We start from the raw sequence: 18,875 nt of genomic DNA, 5'->3' as shown, positions 1-18,875 counted from the left end.
CTGAAACACGTTTAATTCAGGGGGAATCTTTTCAAGATACTCATGACATTAAAATCCAGCAAACCTCTCCTAAGCATGAATAAATTTTAACTTTTCAATGACCTGTGACAAGGTCAGGTTTTGAGAAGGCCAGGGGATCGGCCCGAAGGGTCTGCTCCAAAGCAGAGAAACCAGTGCTGCCAAATGAAGCGCACATAAATGGCTGATTGTTTTTTAGCAGCAACAAACTAACTCATTTCCCCTAACCACATTTGGATAAATGGGGAAGTTTTTAAGCAGCAGTAGTTCAAATAGGTAAGTCAGTCTCAGACGGATAAAGCAGCAACAGCCCAAATGGGTAAGGCTTAGAAAAGTTAAAAGCAAAGCCAAGTTGAAAACAGCCTCTTAATGGAAGTTCTGCATGACCTATGCTTTGCTCAGCTCTCTTCAGGGCAGGGACTGGGTGATTTGTCTCTGTCTTCCATAAAGTGATGAGTGTACCTCAGCGTTTCATCCTAAGCAATAACAACGGTATAAATGGAAGAAGAGAGAGCTACAGAAAACTGAATTGTATTTCATCCAGGCTGCTTCCCGCTAGCTAATCATCACTGCTACTTAATTCCCCTCATAACCTACACATTAACATAAAAAAACACAGTGGTACAGTGGCTTGCCTTGCAACGCCTTGCTTTTTTTTCCTCATTCATATTAAAATGAATCACAAATACATAAATCACCTTGCTTAAAGGCAATTTTCTATTTTGGGGGGTGTTTTTTTATTTTTGTTTTTATTATTTTTTATTTCTGTGATACATCAAGTCCAAAGATTGTGTTACATGAACATTAGTAATTTCTTAGCTTCAGTAGAAATTTTGGATAGATTCAAAAAAATGTATCTTTCATCCCAACAAATCAAACCTAATACAAAATACCTCAATTTATTTAAACTTTTACTGTAAACATTGCAGAGAATTTTTTTTTTTTGAAATTTATACATTTTGTGTTTATCTCTAAGTCAAATTAATAGGGAATGCAATCTTAGGTGACACACAAAAAAAAGAGTACATTTTTTTCACTTCTGACCCATGTACAATTTCTTCTAACTCAAGTATTAACCCAAGTCAGTCAAAATTAGTTCTTTGTTATAAGAACATAAGCCTAATCTGAGAATTTACCTCTCACATGGGTATTAGAACCAATCTGGAAGGACACAATTGCACATACTACACTCCAAACTCCAAGGCTACATGATAGACATTTATATCCTAGCCTGCAAGGCTAACTGATTTCAAAACTTGAAAATTTTTCATATGAATTGGATCCTTTAAGGCTTAAGTGTAGTTTACCTTTGGTTTATGTAATGCTGTGCAGCAGTCACACAGTAATTTAGAGATGCAATTTATTTCTCTATTGTACGGAAGATACAGGCTACATTACAAATTGCAAAGGCTGCTTTATTAAGTGACAGCCAAAGCTGAGAAAATAATTCACCTCGGATAATTTATACACTTTATTTTTATTTCAAGAATGTCTGTGAGGAGATTACAGTCACTCTGACGTATCTGTTAACTGAAATTACCCTACAGAATTCCTCACGTGGTTAGCTGTTACATGCCAGATGTTCAGAGCTGTGCTTCATTGTGACTGGCAAACAAAACTTATGGAATTGGCTGTTCTGGCTGAATGATCACCAACAATCATGTTTCTTGTACAATGCAGAATTTATTTTTTTTCCTTGAGTGCTCGTTTTATCTGGTATGCTTTTATCAAATGCTTGGCAAGTTTAGCTGAACATGAAATTTAAAAAAAAAAATCGTTGCTGTTCTACTGATAAGAAAACTGTGACTGCAAAGAGGTTAGGCAGGAAATCCTGTCCTATCTCCTGCAGCGTCCTCAGTAATGTGGTTCTTACATTATGCAGTTCTGCAGTTCTGCAGTTCTAAAGGAGAAAACTCATGATTCAGAATAGGGAAAAACTTCACTTAACTACATCATTTCTTATCTGGATGGAAAAATCTCCAATGGATGGCTTCACAACCTCTGTGTGTGTGTGTACATGTGAGTGAGGGGAAAAAATCTTCCTTAGTCCAGAAGAAACTGAAATGCAAAAATCGATATACATTTATCCAAAACAAAATCTTGCCAAATCACACTGAACCCACTTCATTTTGCTTTCATTTCTAACTACTAGATTTACACAGAAAATGACAGAGCATCAACTTCTGTGGCAGCCAGAGAACTGACTCCAAATTTCCAATAAAAGGTGTGGAGAGAAAAGGATCAATTGCTACTGTCCCGGGAGAAAAACAACATAAAATATTTCTATTCATTCAAATACCAAGGGATCAGCCTCATTTATCTGTAGCCATCACTCTGCAGCAGCAGAGATTCAGGTTTCCTTAACGTTGATTTTTCAAGGAACCTGGGCTGAACGTTTTCTAAAGTGAACATCATGATAAAACACGGAAAGTACTGTTAAAGATTAGGAGGAAACATATCTTTAAAAGGCATTTTGCTGCCTGCTTCAATATTTTTTAACTCACACTGATTAAATGGAACAGCAAGTTTTTCCTGAGCTTTTCTCCTTGTGATGGACACAGGAGGAGGCATCATGGGATACAAGATGACCCAAACTGAGAGGCTTTAACATTTGCCATGTTAATTCATGGCAGCTCAGTATGTTAAAAGGTAGTAAGCTCTTGATGTCCAACTTACAAAATCACTGAATGTTTTGGACTGGAAGAGACCTTAAAGACCATCTAACTCCAAGACCCTGCCATGTGCAGGACACCTCCCACCAGACCAGGCTGCCCAAAGCCCCATCCAGCCTGGCCTTGAGCACCTCCAGGGATGGGGCAGCCACAGCTTCTCTGGGCAGCCTGTGCCAGTGCCTCACCGCACTCGGAGTGAAGAATTTCCTCATAACATCTCATCTAAATCTCCCCTCTTTTAGTTTAAAGACATTACCCCTTGTCCTGTCACTCCACCCCCTGACAAAGAGTCCCTCCCCAGCTTTCCTGTAGTCACCTTTAGGTACTGGAAGGCCGCTGTAAGGTCTCCCTGGAGCCTTCTCTTCTCCAGGCTGAACAACCCCAACTCCCTCAGCCTGTCTTCATAGGAGAGGTGCTCCAGCCCTCTGAGCATCCTCATGGCCTCCTCTGGACTCATTATAATAGGTCTGTGTCCTTCGTGTGTTCTGGGGGCCCAGAGCTGAACACAGTGCTCCAGGTGGGGTCTCACAAAAGCAAAGTAGAGGGGCTTCAACCTTTGACGCAGCCTAGGATACATTCGGCTTTCTGGACTGCAAGCACATGTTGCTGGCTCATGTTGATTTTTTAATCAACCAACAACCCCAAGTCCTTCTCCTCAGGGTTGCTCTCAATCCATTCTCCGCTCAGCATGTATTTGCACCTGGGAGCAGTTGTTAGTATTAAACAGCACTGAATTACACAACCGATTCCAGAACACAAAAGAACTAGTTACCCCACTACTTTACACCTTTTTAGGTTCCTGTGTAGTACAAAATATCATGAACTTGATTCCTCAGGACATGAAATTCATACTATGCTATATATGCAAACCTGTTCAGAAGTAGAGGAAAAGTGAACTCTGCATATTTATTAGCCCCCTCATTTTCCAGTAGACATTCCTTTTAGAGTTGGCTGTATGTGATCACAAAGTTTAAACTTAGAAAGTTTTTGTCTTTTTTGCCAGGCTGCCATGAGTGACAGGTACTGGATAAAGCCACCGTGAGAACTTACCTTATCACAAAAGGGTCTGACAGAATCAAAGGATAAGTATCACCTTTTCAGTGCTGTAGCCACCCCATCATTTATCTGTATCTATTGGATAATCTCACTCTTTTCTCCTAGCTTTACTTCAGAATGTTGTTCACAGCACTGTCAGCTTCTTTTGAGTGCCTCTGGACTAAAAATGTCATTCCAAGTTAATGCAGATCGGCTTTAAATTTTTATATTTCATACATTATATATTATATATGATTGTATATTGTGATCATTATATGTATTCTTTACTATTATATATTCTATATTTTATATTATTTTGTCTTTAAGAGATCAACACACAATCTGAAATCAAGCTAACTGAAAAATTTTCAGCAAAACTGGATTTTTATCAGAGGGGTGGGAGGCCCGGCACTTTAAGTTTTCTGCAATTCTAAATGGAATTTCTAATGAAGGGAGATGTGGCAAGGAAGGAACAACCCCAAGAATGTCGAGTATCTCAGTGCTCAAGTACAGCTGCCATTGACCAGAAGAAACAGAGCTGGAGCAATCTGGAGATGACATGATTGCCCTTCCTATTTACCTACGTGGAACAGGAAGGACAAGCCAATGACTTTATGCAGTGTTCCTGTATGACCGACCTTAAGCAAGTATTTGTTCCTTTCTCTTTCAATTTTTCGACAGACAACAAATGTTTAATGCCATAGAGCTGCCAAATTCATTAAAATATACCTCACCATGCTGTGGTAAAGCTAACCTGACTGGAGCTTTTTTAAAGAATAACGAAAGTGCTTGAGTAGAAGAGGCTATAAAAACTCTCTGTGCATCTATACTTGTACACAACGTGTGTATCAGCTGTGAAACTTACCCAATATAGCAACGACTTCGTCATCCTGGATTACTTCCAAAGACCCTGAAACCACAAAGCAGAGGCTGTCGACGCTCTCGCCGGCATGGTAGATCAGGTCTCCTGGGGCACAGTGCACTGTCTGAAACTCCATGGCAAGCGCTCGAAGGCACCCATCGCTTGCCAGCCTGAAGGCTGGATGCTCCTTGAAAACTTTACGGTTCAGATGCACACAGATATCTGCTCTCATGTCCTTAGGGCATATCTGCAAAACCTGAAAAGGAAATTGGGCAATCAATTCCTGCGTGTGGCTTAAGAGTGCCACATGATTATCCCTGTTTTACTACACAGGTTTATGAAATGCTTTCCTCCCCATAAGACTTCTAATCTCAGTCCATATTCCTATTTCTATAGGTACACATATGCCACAATACTCAGTCTACTTTACAATACTTGAAGGAAAATAATGTTTTCATCTCAGCAACATGCTCTCCTGGATATTGAATTACCCTGATAAGGCCTCAGGTTTTTAAGACAAAAAATTAGCTGTACATCAGTATGGGAAGTGGTGGAAAAAAGCCTGCTGAAGGGATCATTTCTAGTGGGTAGGTCTCTATTTAGACAGACATATTCTGTGAAAAACCCGCACAAATTTTCCAAGTGTGAGAACAGTTGTATAGAAAGAAGTATAACCTCATAACCCTTTACAAAAAAAAAATATTGCTAGTTTCATTAGCTCGTAATATTCAGGTTTGCAGATATGTATTCAAATTCACCTCCTCAGTGGCAGTACCAGATTTATTTTTTTTTCTTTCCCCTCACACAAGAAGGGATTTCAGGTATTATACTGTGTTGCATGACTTTTGGCTATTGATGATGTGTGTTCCCAAGGGTACATAAATCAATGCTTAGCACAGTGGTACCGGTCAGGACTATTTCTTAAGGTTTTTAATATAATAGAGAAAGCTGAGTGGAAAGAATACAGAATCACTACTACATGTACAGGTTAAAAGTTCCTGGCAAAAACTCTGGAAACACATAACGTGAACAAGGATGACAAAATCCTTGTAAGATAAAGACTGTGATGAAGTACATCTCGAGATGCATTATTTGCAGAACACTTTCTGAGTAGTGTGTCTGCCTCATTTTTCCCCAGTAATAACTATTTCATCCAATTAAGGAACACCCTGGGTGAGCTTCAGAGTTACTCCCACACATTTTCCTGGATGGAAGGAGATGGATGCTTTGATGCAAACACTCCTGGAAAACGTGAAGGTAACACATGAAGCACAATGGCTATGCCTACACCCTCAGTGATGCTCTGTGCAAGATCTCTGAACAAAGAACTAAGCTCATAACTCTGTGCAAGGCAGTGGCACCAGGTGTTAGGCTTGCTACTCCAAGAGCAAATGGCTCTACCACTGCTAAAATCATCTCTGGCCCACCTCCAAGCAGACCTGCTATTACGGATATCACTTCTGAAAGGGATATTTCTATAGCAATTAACTGTAGGTCACTCATGGATGATCTCTCTCACCTGCTCTACAACGAGCAGCCCCCAAACCTGCCAGTTCCCAGACTTCTAGGCTCACAGGAATGGGTCGGGACAGAAAGACCAGCATTAAACATGGAACATAGGCAGTGGCCATAGCTGTCTTTGCAATTATCTCATTTATTCTGGCAGCAAAAACATTCTGTATTTGTAGATGCTTGCCAATATTTGGCACCAGAATTATACACAAGTACACTTCACTGTCATTTGAACATCACACACACAAAGGGCTGCTGTAATAGAAATAGTAATAAGAAAACCTGAATATACAAGAGAACATTTAAAAAGAGGCTCTTATCCAAAAACCTTCTGGTTTCTCATTCTAAGAGGAAGTTAGCTAATTTTCCATTCTCCATTTAATAGAAGTTGTCTCCAGACTTCATAAAAATAAAGAGGAATTAAACACATCTGAAAGTTACAAACAGCAGAAGATTTTCATTTATATGGGAGGTATAAACCAGATCATCATGACTTAATTTTAGAATCTCAGCAGCTCTTGGTTAAATTTTGTTGTAGTGGCATTTACTAGACTTATAGACTTTGCTTTCAGCTGATTATTCACTCCTTGGCATGCCTGCAGTTAACACCGAATTGACAAATTTGTGGCCTACAAAATAGTGAAAAGATTGGTTCTGTGTTAAATTCATCTTTAAATATCTGCCTCACCAGTAGAAAACTGTATTACATTACACAGCAGCACAACTACCGCTGTTCTATCACAGGAACAATACATGTTTTATTCATTGCATGGCATCCGAGGAGTTATACATAGGCATCAAACCAATGGAGCTCAGGCCCGAGCATTTACGGATTGGCAGAGCCATTAGTCAGTCTTACATTGTGTTAGCTTTTGCAATGCAGATGAAAGTTGATTTCTTGGTTTTATGGTCATCACCACTGGCAGTTCAGCTATGCACACACCGGTTATTGAAATCAACTCCATATTATGCTCTTTGATGCTTTGATAATTTAAGACTTTTTTTTCCCTATTTATTAAGGTAATTTTCAAAGGCTACAGTGAGTTGTGCTTGGTTTGGTTATCCTGCTGTGTCTAAAGGCATTCCTAAAGCATTTCTCCTCTTATCAGAGGAAAACAAGAATGGACTTTGAAGATAAGCTAAAACAAATTTGTTTTACATAGCAATTTTTTCTTGTTGCCACATTAAAATGATGATAGAAGCTTGTACTGAGGAGTGAATGAAAGCACCAGCGTTCCTTACACTGTGTATCTTCAGGTCTTGCCTCTTCACCTTCCCCAAATGTGCCTACCTCAATGCTCACAACCACACACAAAGACATTTTGTGAGAAAACACACAGAGCAGCTTATAATCAGCACTATCTAGCACTACAATACCATTTATTCCTGAAAGCTGGTGTTAGAGAGTGCTTCCCAAAATCACAATCTGGGATCTAACTGGCAGATATGCTGAAGACCACTGAGGAAAGCAAACAGTACCTCCTGTACCCAGCAGTCTCCAGACCGCACAGTGCAAGGCCACATCTGCTCTACTCTTCCACAACGACACTTTAACAACTAGACAGAAATGACTTTGTTTGCTCTTTAACTCCAGCATCTACAGGTCTGAATACGAAAGTAAGCAGACAAGCAGAAAGCTGGTGACTGGAGCACTGATCTGATTTCCTGAATGAACCCCCTCCAAAACTACATCTCTTCACAAGCAGAAGAAAAACAGTATCTATCCCCATAAAAGCTGGCAAATAACAGAAGAGCAGAAAGTAGTTGCTTTGCACATTTGTTCTGGCGAATGGCCATTTACTACATTAAAAAACACAATAGAAATTTTACTTGTAAATTCAGTGAATTAGGATGATAACATTCACCTCAAATAAGATAGCTTTCAAACAATACATTATTATTATTAATGAAATCTGGAAGTCATTATTGTATCTCTCATATTCCAATCAAATTCTACCAAGACAAGACAAATTATACTTTGCATTCAGGCCCCCATACTTGCAAACAACCTCTTATAACAGAAAAATTGCATTAAAATCTCATTTGAAGAAATTCTGAGGTCGTGCTAGAACTTGGAACTTAGTTAGTTATTTTATTTTCTGAAAACCAAGCTCTTTCACTCATTTTTATATTACTTCATGCCATATCACCAGCAACACATATGCACTTTTACCACTAATGTAAGTGGCGATATGACAGAATAGCTGAAATGCTGTAGTTGAGAGTTTACAATTAAGGGAAGCTGCTACCCGGTACTATTTAAAGAATATTTGTCGTCTTTACTAAGGAAGTACCTCCTGTTTATTTTAATACAATGCTTTCAGGATGTGAATTGTTTCCTTGCAGTTTAATTTACTTACCTTCTCAGTATCTATTCCTCTGGACATTGACCAGGTGGAAACAATGTAATCCATCACACGTTCACTCAGTCCTTTAGGGACCTGGTAGAGCTTTAGGAAGTCTCGGACACTGTTCAGCATTTCATGGTATCTGTTCGTATTAGCATACATTTGCTGAAATATGGTTGTCACATTACCAAAAATGGTTGCATACAGAAGGGCTGTAAAAAAAGAAAAGAAAAACAATAGGTATAATAAATAATATGTTGTGTTGATTAGCGTATATGATTAGTGTGCTGTAAAAGACAAGAAATGCCAAAAGTCCATAGAAACGCATGCAACTTCGGTGCTTTGTTAGGGAGGCCTGATGAGCACAAGCATTTTGGAGGTCAGATTTAGCATTACAAGCTGAGGACCTCCGCCAGCTTTTGTGACGACGAGGCCTGCAGCACAGAGTTACCGAAGCACAACTATTTGTCTTTGTCCATCAAACAATTCAGTAGCATCCAAACCCTTACGGAACCACAACAGAAGAAACAAGAATTTTGAGACAAATTGCTTGACAGCAGACACTTTAAAATTTCATCTCTGGTTTATAGTGCCTGTGTTGAAATGCCATCAGTGACAGATTTCCAAGCTCTAAGTGCATTACCACAGTAGTAAGCCGAGTCATCATTACCCACCTCAGTGTGACAACAACAATGCATCAAAGCAGAAGATGGAATATGTAATAAACAGCTACCATGGGTCAGTGATTTATAGATGTAAGTTTAATAATACATAAAAACTCACATTATGTTTTATATTCTTCGGGCAGAAGAACAGCAAGGCCTGAAGCAAGAGCTAAAGCCCTCAAACGCAGACCGCCACGCTGCTCTTCTGTCTGCACAGGGCACAGATACAAAGCCAGCTGGTAGATCAAAATGTGTTTAATAATGAATGTGAGGAAAAAAAAAAAAAAAAAAAAGCAGTATTTCCAGTAGTGGAGGGAAGTAGATGAAAAGGCACAAGACTCAAGAAAATCCACCTTCCAAAGCCCCAGATGGGACAGGAGGTTGGTGGCAGTCTTGGTGGTTATGTTTTGATGTCTTGCAGAGGCTGGGGCTGAGGCTATTTCAGCTAATCCAGCTCTGAAAGAAAGGGACGGACAGGAAACCTCACAGGGAGCTTTCTTGTGTCAGGAATCAGGCTGGCGATAAGCAGGTGAGAGGCTGACTCTGCAGTCAGGGAGAGGAACAGTCAGACAGCAAACGTGCTGACAGCCACCAGTAAGTGCTCTGGTTTGCTGAGGACATTCTTCCTCTTTATCATTTCCTGTCCCCTAAAACAGGCACTGAATTGTCAGTATCATATATGTTCCACTCTGAGATAAAAATAAATAATTGAAAATCATATTTATTAAAAAAAATAGCTTTTTGCCTTATCTAAATCCCCCTTTTTGCTGTTACTTCCTCCCTCACCCCCTCTTTTTTAATATATATATTTCCTCATTCATTCCTTTGAGAGTGCAGCTATTTATTCAGGTCAGCATTGTAGTCAGATATCCATAAGCCAGCTAAGACTCTTTAGGGTTTTATGACCAACAAAAAAAAAAAATAAAATTTAATAACATGCAGGAGAAGCTTACAGGACTGTTTTTTCCCTGATCATCGAGAGATGCAATTTAAAATTAGACTAGCTCAAGGTCTTTACCCAGCTGTTCCTCTACAGAATTCCTTCTTAATGTTGTATAACTTCTTGATTTTCATGAGTTCCTGCTGGGACCAGCTCCCCTCTTTTCCCACTACCCCTTTGTACCAACAAGTGGGAGCTTGGACCTGGGGGCACTTACCTGGCTTAGTCAGCACAGCTACCTCTTTGCTTCCTCAGTCCCCTAAACTGATCAGGATGCACTATGAAGTACAAATATTGGTATCCACAGTGCAAACCCTGAGTGAATTAACTATGAAAGGCTCTCAAGCCAGATAGGCTCCATAACACCTCTGGAATGCTAGACAGGTTAAAGGCTGCACAGGAATCTCAGGTTTTAGCCAATTGCAGCTATTTCTGTAGATGTAGATCCAGGGATTTTGCTATCAGAAATGGCACAAATAAAAGCAACTATTAAAAGGAGAACAAGGTACAGAGCTCAGCTTTGAGAGACAATTCTAACAAATCCTGAGCTCCTCTTTCAGGACCAATTCATCAGTCTGCCTTCAAGTGTCTGATGTGCTGGAAAGCTGCCATATAACTTACTCTCTGGAGCAAATACAAAAAATGGTATTTAGACACACAGCTTGTACTTAAGTATCTATGTCTCCAGTGGCTGCATAAACACTTCAGGGATGGTCCTTGATTTTCCATGATTTTACTTATTTCCTAAAAGATTAGCACTAAGAAATCTTGGTCCGATGTTTTATCCTGTTCAAAATAAAGCTTCCTTACAAGGCACCAAACACCACTTCAGACACCTGTGCAGTTTTTGTACTGCAGCTGATGATTACCTTGCATTTTAGGGTAACAAGCTGCAGCACAACCAAGGTAAGAAAACAAAGGGCATTACTTAAAATAGCAAGCCACCATTAACAACGCTGCTTAACATGCAATATCCATCCAGAGCTAAAACAACGCTGGTCACTCAAACTACTAAAGATGCTAAAACTGCACTATTATTTTAGGATATGATTCTGTATCCTCTAATTATCTGTATAATTAAGCTATGAATTTATGGATATGATTACATTTGGCCTAGAATGACCTGAATGGTCAGACAGGTTGAAAAGGCAGCTTTGCCTCAGCCAAATTCAGTTGGTTGGCATTGCAATATTTAACCTTGTCCAAGACATACACCTGGATAAAATATCTAAAAAAAGCACTTTCTCATAGTGAGAGGCCCATATCAAGGCATGGAATTTGAACTCCAGACCTACTCTGGAACTTTTCTTTCCACCTAGGAGGCTACTCACACCACACCTCACAGACAAGTACACTTAAAAACTCCAATCTAAACTTCTCCAAGTAAGCCTATCAAAAGAGACTCAAGCCTCAAAAAAATGAATACGAGTCAAGGCTGAAACACTGAATATGAGTCAAGGCTGAATATGAGTTTAGGTCTCTAACTAGGTTTCCAAAGAGTGATACCTTCTCCTTCTTCCATATATGTCCAGAAAACTGAATTCCACATGGAGTTGCAATGAAGTTAAAAAAGATCTTAATGCACAGTCCTAGTTTTAAGTTAGACTACCTTTCTCCTAAAAATTCACTTCTTTTGGCAGGCTCCTGACCTGTTTCTGCAGGAGAGCAAAGGAAGTCCATTTAAAGCCTCGGCTGAATCTCATAAAACAGACCTTCCCCTTGATTCTCAAGTGCAGCCTCACCAACTCAGGCTTGCAGAAACAGATGGTAAGAAGGATTTACCCATTTCTGCAATTCAAATGTTTTCTTCTGTTGAACAACAAGATGTCAGCTTCCTTTGACACATACATACAAAACCATGCCAACTAATATTTTTTTTTTTAAAGTAGAGAATATTAATAGGGACACAGGGACTAGCAATGTATAGATTATTTCTCTGTTTAACCTCAATTTATGCCTGAGCTAAACCGTACCTGAAGCTCTGATGCAATGAGTCCTGAAGAATGAAGAAATGCTTCAGAGAAGAAAACCCAAACAGATTGACTATATATGCTCCTTAATCTATGAGTACTTTGCTTTTAAAAACAAACATTACCTTTCCCTTACTATGTCCTGTGTTGCCCTCTGTCATGCAGATGCAAACACGACCCCTGAAACGTTGCTATTTACACAGACCTTTACCAGGTTCCCTACAAGAAACCAAACCAGGGCATCCCAAACTGTGCAAGACCCACTGGTTGAACTCTGCAGTAGGAAAAGTCATCCAGAAACATCATTCTTCTGCCAACCAATACAACATTGAAAACAGATGACAGGTACGGCACATGGTCACAAGCAAATTCTTATCTGCGGGTTTCCGGGCCACCATACTTGTGGGCATCCAACTGTCTCGTGTTCTGGCAAACAGCAAGACCTGCTGATTTGATGTCTAGGGATGTATAGGCCTATGCCAGCAAAAGAAAAATGAAGTCCCCATCCACCCCTTTACTGTCCAGCTACATGAAGCCTAAAGAAAAAAAAAAAAAAAAAAGAGGATATTTGATTCTTCATTTCGATTATTACAAGGTGAGCAATCCTAGAGCAATTTCCACTGCAAATTGCAGCTACGATGCTCCAGTACGACAATTATCTTGGCAAGAAAAATTATTGCTGCCTACATTAATTTTTCATTAAAAAAAAAAAATCCCCAAATTTACAATCCTTAATTTATCATTAGCTAACCACTTTATTACTATTAAAGACACATTAAAGCCATGGATATTTGCTGCCTAAAATTGGGTAGAGACATTAGCATATTAAACACTGACCTTTTCCTGCAAAGAAATAGTTAGCTGTGTCCCTTTCCCTTCTTTCAAAGGAACAATGAAATGAATCCACTGCAATACATCACAGCCCCAGAAACTTCAGAAACAAACACTCTCCCACAGGAAGAAAGTTGGAGAATTTACGACAGAGCAAAACCTCAAGATCCTTGTTTCAGGACTGATTGAACGCCGTGACATTAGACTGCTGCCCCGTAACAGTGACAGCGCGGGTCATATGGTTTCATGTCCAACACCCAAAGGTCCCTGGAGCTGTTTGCTGCAGTTTGTGGCGTTGCCTTATGAACTCTGTAGAAATGATGAGTTCTTTAGTGGTCCTATGTGCAAGGGACAATAGAAATAAAGAAAAAGGACTGGGGGAAAAGAGGGGAATGTCCTCGCGGGACATGGATTTGACTCAAGCAAGGCCACAAGTGTGCCACACAGGAAGGTCACAAATTAATTTGACCCTAAAAGCTTCATTGGATGCATCGCTGGAAGGAGGCAATGTGGTGGGTTTTGAGAAACGGTGTCTAGGAATAAACCTGTAGTGACCATGCCTACGCATTGACCAAGGAGAAAATATCTGCTGCAGAACAAGCAATGGCGAGTTCTAGCCCTGCATACAGAGCTGCAGCACATCAGGCAGAGAGCAAACACCTCCCCTCCATGAATGTCAAGATCCCTCAGAAAGGACAGAGGTTTTTTTCTCCCCACCAAGACATAAATATTCTTCTCTGACAATAGATAAAGAAAAACACATTGTCCTCAACAATGTGGCCACCCATTTACAATGCAGTCTGTGTCACCCCATTTAAGCCAGCGTTTAAATAACGTCAAAGATAAAAGCACAGTAATTTCAATAGCCAATTACCCGCATGAGTGAATCATGAAGGTCAGATACAGGTTGGAAAGGTCACCAAATAATCTGCTACTTTTAATGATGTAACAAATAAGAATAGAGAAATAAATACAAGCCACGGTAGGTCTCAGTTACCACGGATAGAAGACCTGGGATCTGATTTTAGAATTTTAAGAGGAAGAATTTCTATCTGTAAGAATGAGAGGTTTGCAATTACCCCAATTACAGATGTAAGTGCTGCATGCGGTTCCTGAGATGAATCATCAGATTGATGATGATTTGTTCAAAATGCACTCATCCAAATCCCCTGCATACAAAATGCGTGCATAAGAACCAGATAGCAACAAGTGAGACCAACACCAACCAGCGAACAACCTCTCACATCTTGCCCCTGAGACCTGCAGTTCTTCCTAAAACTGAGCCACCTTCACTTGCACTTTCTAGAAAGCTGATCCAGAAAGTCTGCCTGCCTGCATATCAGCTCTATTTAACAATTCTTAAAGCCTCTAAAACAGAGCACCTCTCTTACATACTTAAGGATTACTCTGTGCTGATCTAAATAATATTCAAAGAGCAATCACCTGGGTTTACAAACAGTAGATGACTGAAACGTATTGCTGCACTTTTGTTTCACTAACGGGTTCCTAGTGTACATCAAGTTCATGCATGAGTTGAGAGAAAACACAGCCTTGAAAACTCGTAATATGTCACTTCTCACTGAAGATGAAACACAACAGTAAATTAACCACAAAAAAATGCATGTCCCAGAGGCATTTTTCAGATAACACATTGTGAGGTCACACAAAATCAACATTGATCAGATAAAAAGAAAAGCAGAAATTAATAACTGTATGGATTATAACATAATCATATGAGGAAAACACATTGTTTTTAAATGTGCAATTAGAACAATGTAAGAGCTTATAATTGCTTGAGATTAGGGGTCTTGATTAGTGGTAATTATTCCTACTTAAGGGTAGAGAGTATGCAGTTAAAAGAAAAACACTGCACTGTTAATTACAGCCAGCAAGCAAATACCAAACTGAACAGGTATCTTATCAAGGCATTATTTACAGTACTAGTTTAATAGAATTGTTATTTGTAGACTTGCAACTTTCAATCGCAGCATCTAAAGTAAGATTTACTTATCTAGTATCCATATAACCTTCTAGAACAGTAGAGAATTTAAATAGGTTGCACCATTTTCTATCAAGACAGGCGCAGAGCTGCTTAATTTGGTTCTTCTTAGGAGGCTTTGTATTTTACAAATGTTTTTCTTACTTGTAATCTTTTGCCTAGCTTTTATTTGTTATTAAAGCAATGTAGAGATGTATCATTTCATTCTGCTAGTAAAAAAAAAAAGAAACAAATGTAAACAGCCACAATCTAATAGGTCAATTAATATTACATAGTTTGTGAATTTTCACAACGTATTTGCATAATACTTTCACAAGGTATAAAACAAGTTACAATTGCTTAGCATGTACATGAATTCCTGCATTTTACAGCTTGGGAAAAAAATGGTTTTTGAGGTGAGTTTCCAGAGGAACTGTCACCCCTGCTGTTCCAGTGACTGCTAGCGCTGGCTCTTCCCACGGCTCTCTATTCTCCCAGACTAACTGATGCACTGAACTGCTCCACCTCCCTCCACTTTCACTCCACCAGCTTCTAAATTCCCCCTCAGTTTAGGTACCCCACAAGCAAGAGTAGGGCAGTAGCAATGGCAAAGGCTGAAGGACTGGCACACTATTATCAACTGAGCAAGCCTAAAATCAACACGATGACAAAGAGCAAAGCAGAAAGCCTGAATGGGCCACGTGGGACATGAATGAGCATCAAGCTATGTGGCAGAACCACTTTGACTTCTAGGATGAAAGGTGAGAGACCATGGGCAAATTATATCAAACTCCTAGTCAAATCCTACTGCAAATCTTCTCACACTTGTCATTGCATTTGCTGACATCACGCTGCTCACAACAGATGGAGCACAGGAAGAAACACCAAGCCCCAGCTACAATGGAAATATCCCCGTGCAGAAGGACAGGCCACTAGGAAGGAGACAGCTGAGAAGGGGTAAACAACAGAGCTTTATAGACATCATTTTTTCCCTTCCCATCCCCCCTCCAAAAAAGAAAACCAACCACATAGACCAAGAACTGCAATGGAATACAAGTCAGAGACATAAACAAGGGAACAGCTGCTCTAAGAAGCCACTTGAGCAACTACCAAGGACTGCAGTCACAGAAACATCTGTGCACCTTAAAAATAGGCTGTCTGCAGCGCGTAAGGGCACAAAGGGAAGAGTTAAGAACAGCTCTGGAACAAACACCACAGGCAAGTCCCACTCCTCCTCTCCTCGCACCCTTTCCTAGCAATACAAAATAAAAGCAGATTGCTACTACAGCAGTAGAGACCTACAGGCAAATAACCTCCCGTTACCTCAGGGACTTGACACCACTTACATTTTGCCAGTTTAAGGCTTAATATGGAAGAAGAGAAGTAAGTGTTGGCAAACCACCAAGCCTTCCAACGACACTGAACTCCAGCATCCTTAAGGACGTTTCAGAAGTGAAGTTTCTTGATTTTGATTTGATCTGGCAGCACCCACGCAGCTGGTAGCTGCAATCGCAGGTGTTTTGGCTCACAAGGATTTCACAAGCCTGGGCATCGCGGGCACCGCCGATCTCTGACTAGCTTTGCTTTCGCTTGCAGCATGTTTGGGCTGAGATAAACAGCACAGGAAAACACAGACCAAAACTGATCGGAGCAGCGATCAGAGCCAAAGCGAATAAAAGCCAGTAAAACAAACTTCAGCACGAGCCATGCGAGAGCTCTCCAACGCAAACAGCTCCAGAGGAGGGCCAACACCAGGCGGCACTCTGTGGAAGGCTGCTCCTCGGATCCAAGATCCTGCTTCTGAAGAGGGAGGATAAAAGGCCCCCCGGCAATCTGTGCAAAGGAAGCGTGGGTATCACCTCCAGGGCCAAGGCCTAAACTCCTACCTGTGTACAGCAGCACCTGACTGAATTAACACAAATTAACACTGTAAGGTCTGGATTTTGACAAATTAGGAAGCATCTAGACAAGTAAAATGGCAAGAATCCCAATGCACAAAACTTGTCATTCACTTGTTTTGACAGTTCAGCGTTGTATTTACAGTGAAAGGTGCAAACAGCCATCCAGAGGGGGGTCTAATGGCAGCCCCAGACTCCAGTGCAGCCAAGATGCTTGCAGAAAAGCAGATTACCAAAGCAACCAGATGCACAGCAAGTGGGAACTAGCCTGTGAAGAGCTGGATGTATTCCTGGTTGCACAGCGAAGGACTAAAGAGTCTAGTTGTGTATTACAGTTTTGCTGTAAAAGGAAGCCAACATAAGACATAAACACGACACTGAAAGGAATTAGAGAGAAGAACATCCTGGGTGTGAGAGGTCAAGCCAGGGGACTTTGAATTTCCAGCCATGTGCTCCTCTCACATTTAGGAAATTATTCTATTCTATTCTATATCCTTATTCTATTAACAGCACTTGCACATCAAGGAGTTCACCTGACTCTTCTCACTGAAATTATCTGAAGAGATGAATATTTCTGTTAAGGCTCTGTACTTCGCTTACAGGTTAGGCCCAATGGGAAAACATCAGTTTATATCCAAAGGTTTATCATAAAATAGCTATGAAAATACATGCTCTGCTTCAGCTTACAGGTAAGTTCTTAAACCTGAATAATTGCCATGACTAACTCCAAACACAGTAATGCCTAGAAATTAATTGAAATTAGGGCCTTAGCCTTTGACACCAAAAAGACCTTCAGAGGGCTGCTGCAGTTTGATCAATGAGCCCACAGACAGCTCCTGGCAGAATCAAATTTTATTTCAGTCAAAATACAACAATATGGAATAGCAAGAGCAACTGGCAAGAAGACAGGCAAGGGGAAATGTCAGCAAGCTTACTGAAAGGTTTCTGTAAAACTAGAGGAAAAGAAAGATAATTCCACAGAAATTGTACTTTCCAGTTACCTCTTCATGCTTTATCCCCTGTAACACGGGTTCATCTCTGATAAGAAAAGGCAGAACAGCCAGAAAATGTCCTGATTTTCACAACTAGTTAAAGGGGGGAAAAATAACCCAACAGCTACATTTCCTATAAATAACAAGATATTTATCTGAACATCTTCAGGGGGTCAGGAAGGGTTATAAATGTGGAGCAGTATCTTGATGATGCTCTAACTTTTAAGCATGTGTTCTCCAGCGAATGCTAAGCCTTGCTCTAGACCACGCCAATCTGATTATCGGGAGGAAACTAACTGCACAAACAGATTACAGCTGCAAAAACCATCTGTATTCCAAACATATGAGGCCAGATTCACCACTGGGACAGTTACCAACATGGGATGACTTTAGCTCAACATATTCACTAGCAGGTTTCATAATGAGGAAAATTATTAAAATAGTAAAATCTGATTAAATCCTCTGCAATTTGCAAGAAAGGACACCATTTTACTATTTTGTAGAATTTTATGGACAATAAAATTTAAATTGTCTAGAAAATTGAAATGGATTTCCATTTCATTTCACAGCACTAATGAACAGATCACTATTTAAATGAAGACTGAGCCATTAAAGGGCATCATTTTTCTTCTACAATTTATACAGGGTAATGCATGGCCATTTTCAATTACTTGGTTAAAATTAAATCTCCAGATACTCTTTATAGGTTTTTACTGATTTGTACCCATACGAAGGCTTTTGCTTTGAAAGTTGTTTTTTATCTACCCTCGGCTCATCTGAAATGGTTACCCTCAATTAGAAGCAAATTCCGATTTTTTTAATCTATTACTGAAATAGACCTACACATAAAGAAATAAATAAAAAAATAGGAAAAGATTAAAGGAAGGAGGAAGAGTTGTTATCTTTTCATGTGAAACTGGTTACATTTGTGGTTTTTCTGGCTCCTGTTTATGCTATTTCCTCTGTGATTTGTACGAAGTTTTCCACAAAGCCTTGGGGGAGGGAAATAGAGGGGCTTTAGGAGACAGTTATTTACCCAGACTTTCTGGCCTTTTCCCTACAATCCTGCTGCACATCAACCAGAACTTACACATACTGAATCCTAGACCGTATTTTCCTCGACCACACATGCAACACAAAAGTACGCTGGCTAA

General features: G+C 40.0%; 1 protein-coding gene across 9 annotated transcripts in view; it reads right to left on the bottom strand.

The window, feature by feature from the left end:
• The window catches only part of KCNH1 (potassium voltage-gated channel subfamily H member 1), a 199,470-nt gene that overhangs the window by 89,010 nt on the left and 91,585 nt on the right, over positions 1 to 18,875 (bottom strand). For all 9 annotated transcript variants that reach the window (XR_013948916.1, XM_080586329.1, XM_080586328.1 and 6 more), the window contains 2 exons: positions 8,460 to 8,659; positions 4,591 to 4,843 (listed from right to left, as the gene is read on the bottom strand). Coding sequence is in view for 8 of the 9 variants with exons in the window: in XM_080586329.1 (XP_080442455.1) it covers positions 4,591 to 4,843; positions 8,460 to 8,659 (453 nt within the window). In the remaining variant the exon portion in view is untranslated. The remainder of the gene's footprint in view (positions 1 to 4,590; positions 4,844 to 8,459; positions 8,660 to 18,875) is intronic.

This window comes from Anser brachyrhynchus (genome assembly GCF_964034855.1).
Source record: "Anser brachyrhynchus genome assembly, chromosome: 3".
Taxonomy (NCBI): Eukaryota; Metazoa; Chordata; class Aves; order Anseriformes; family Anatidae; genus Anser; species Anser brachyrhynchus.
This window is presented reverse-complemented; position numbering and strand designations above follow the sequence as displayed.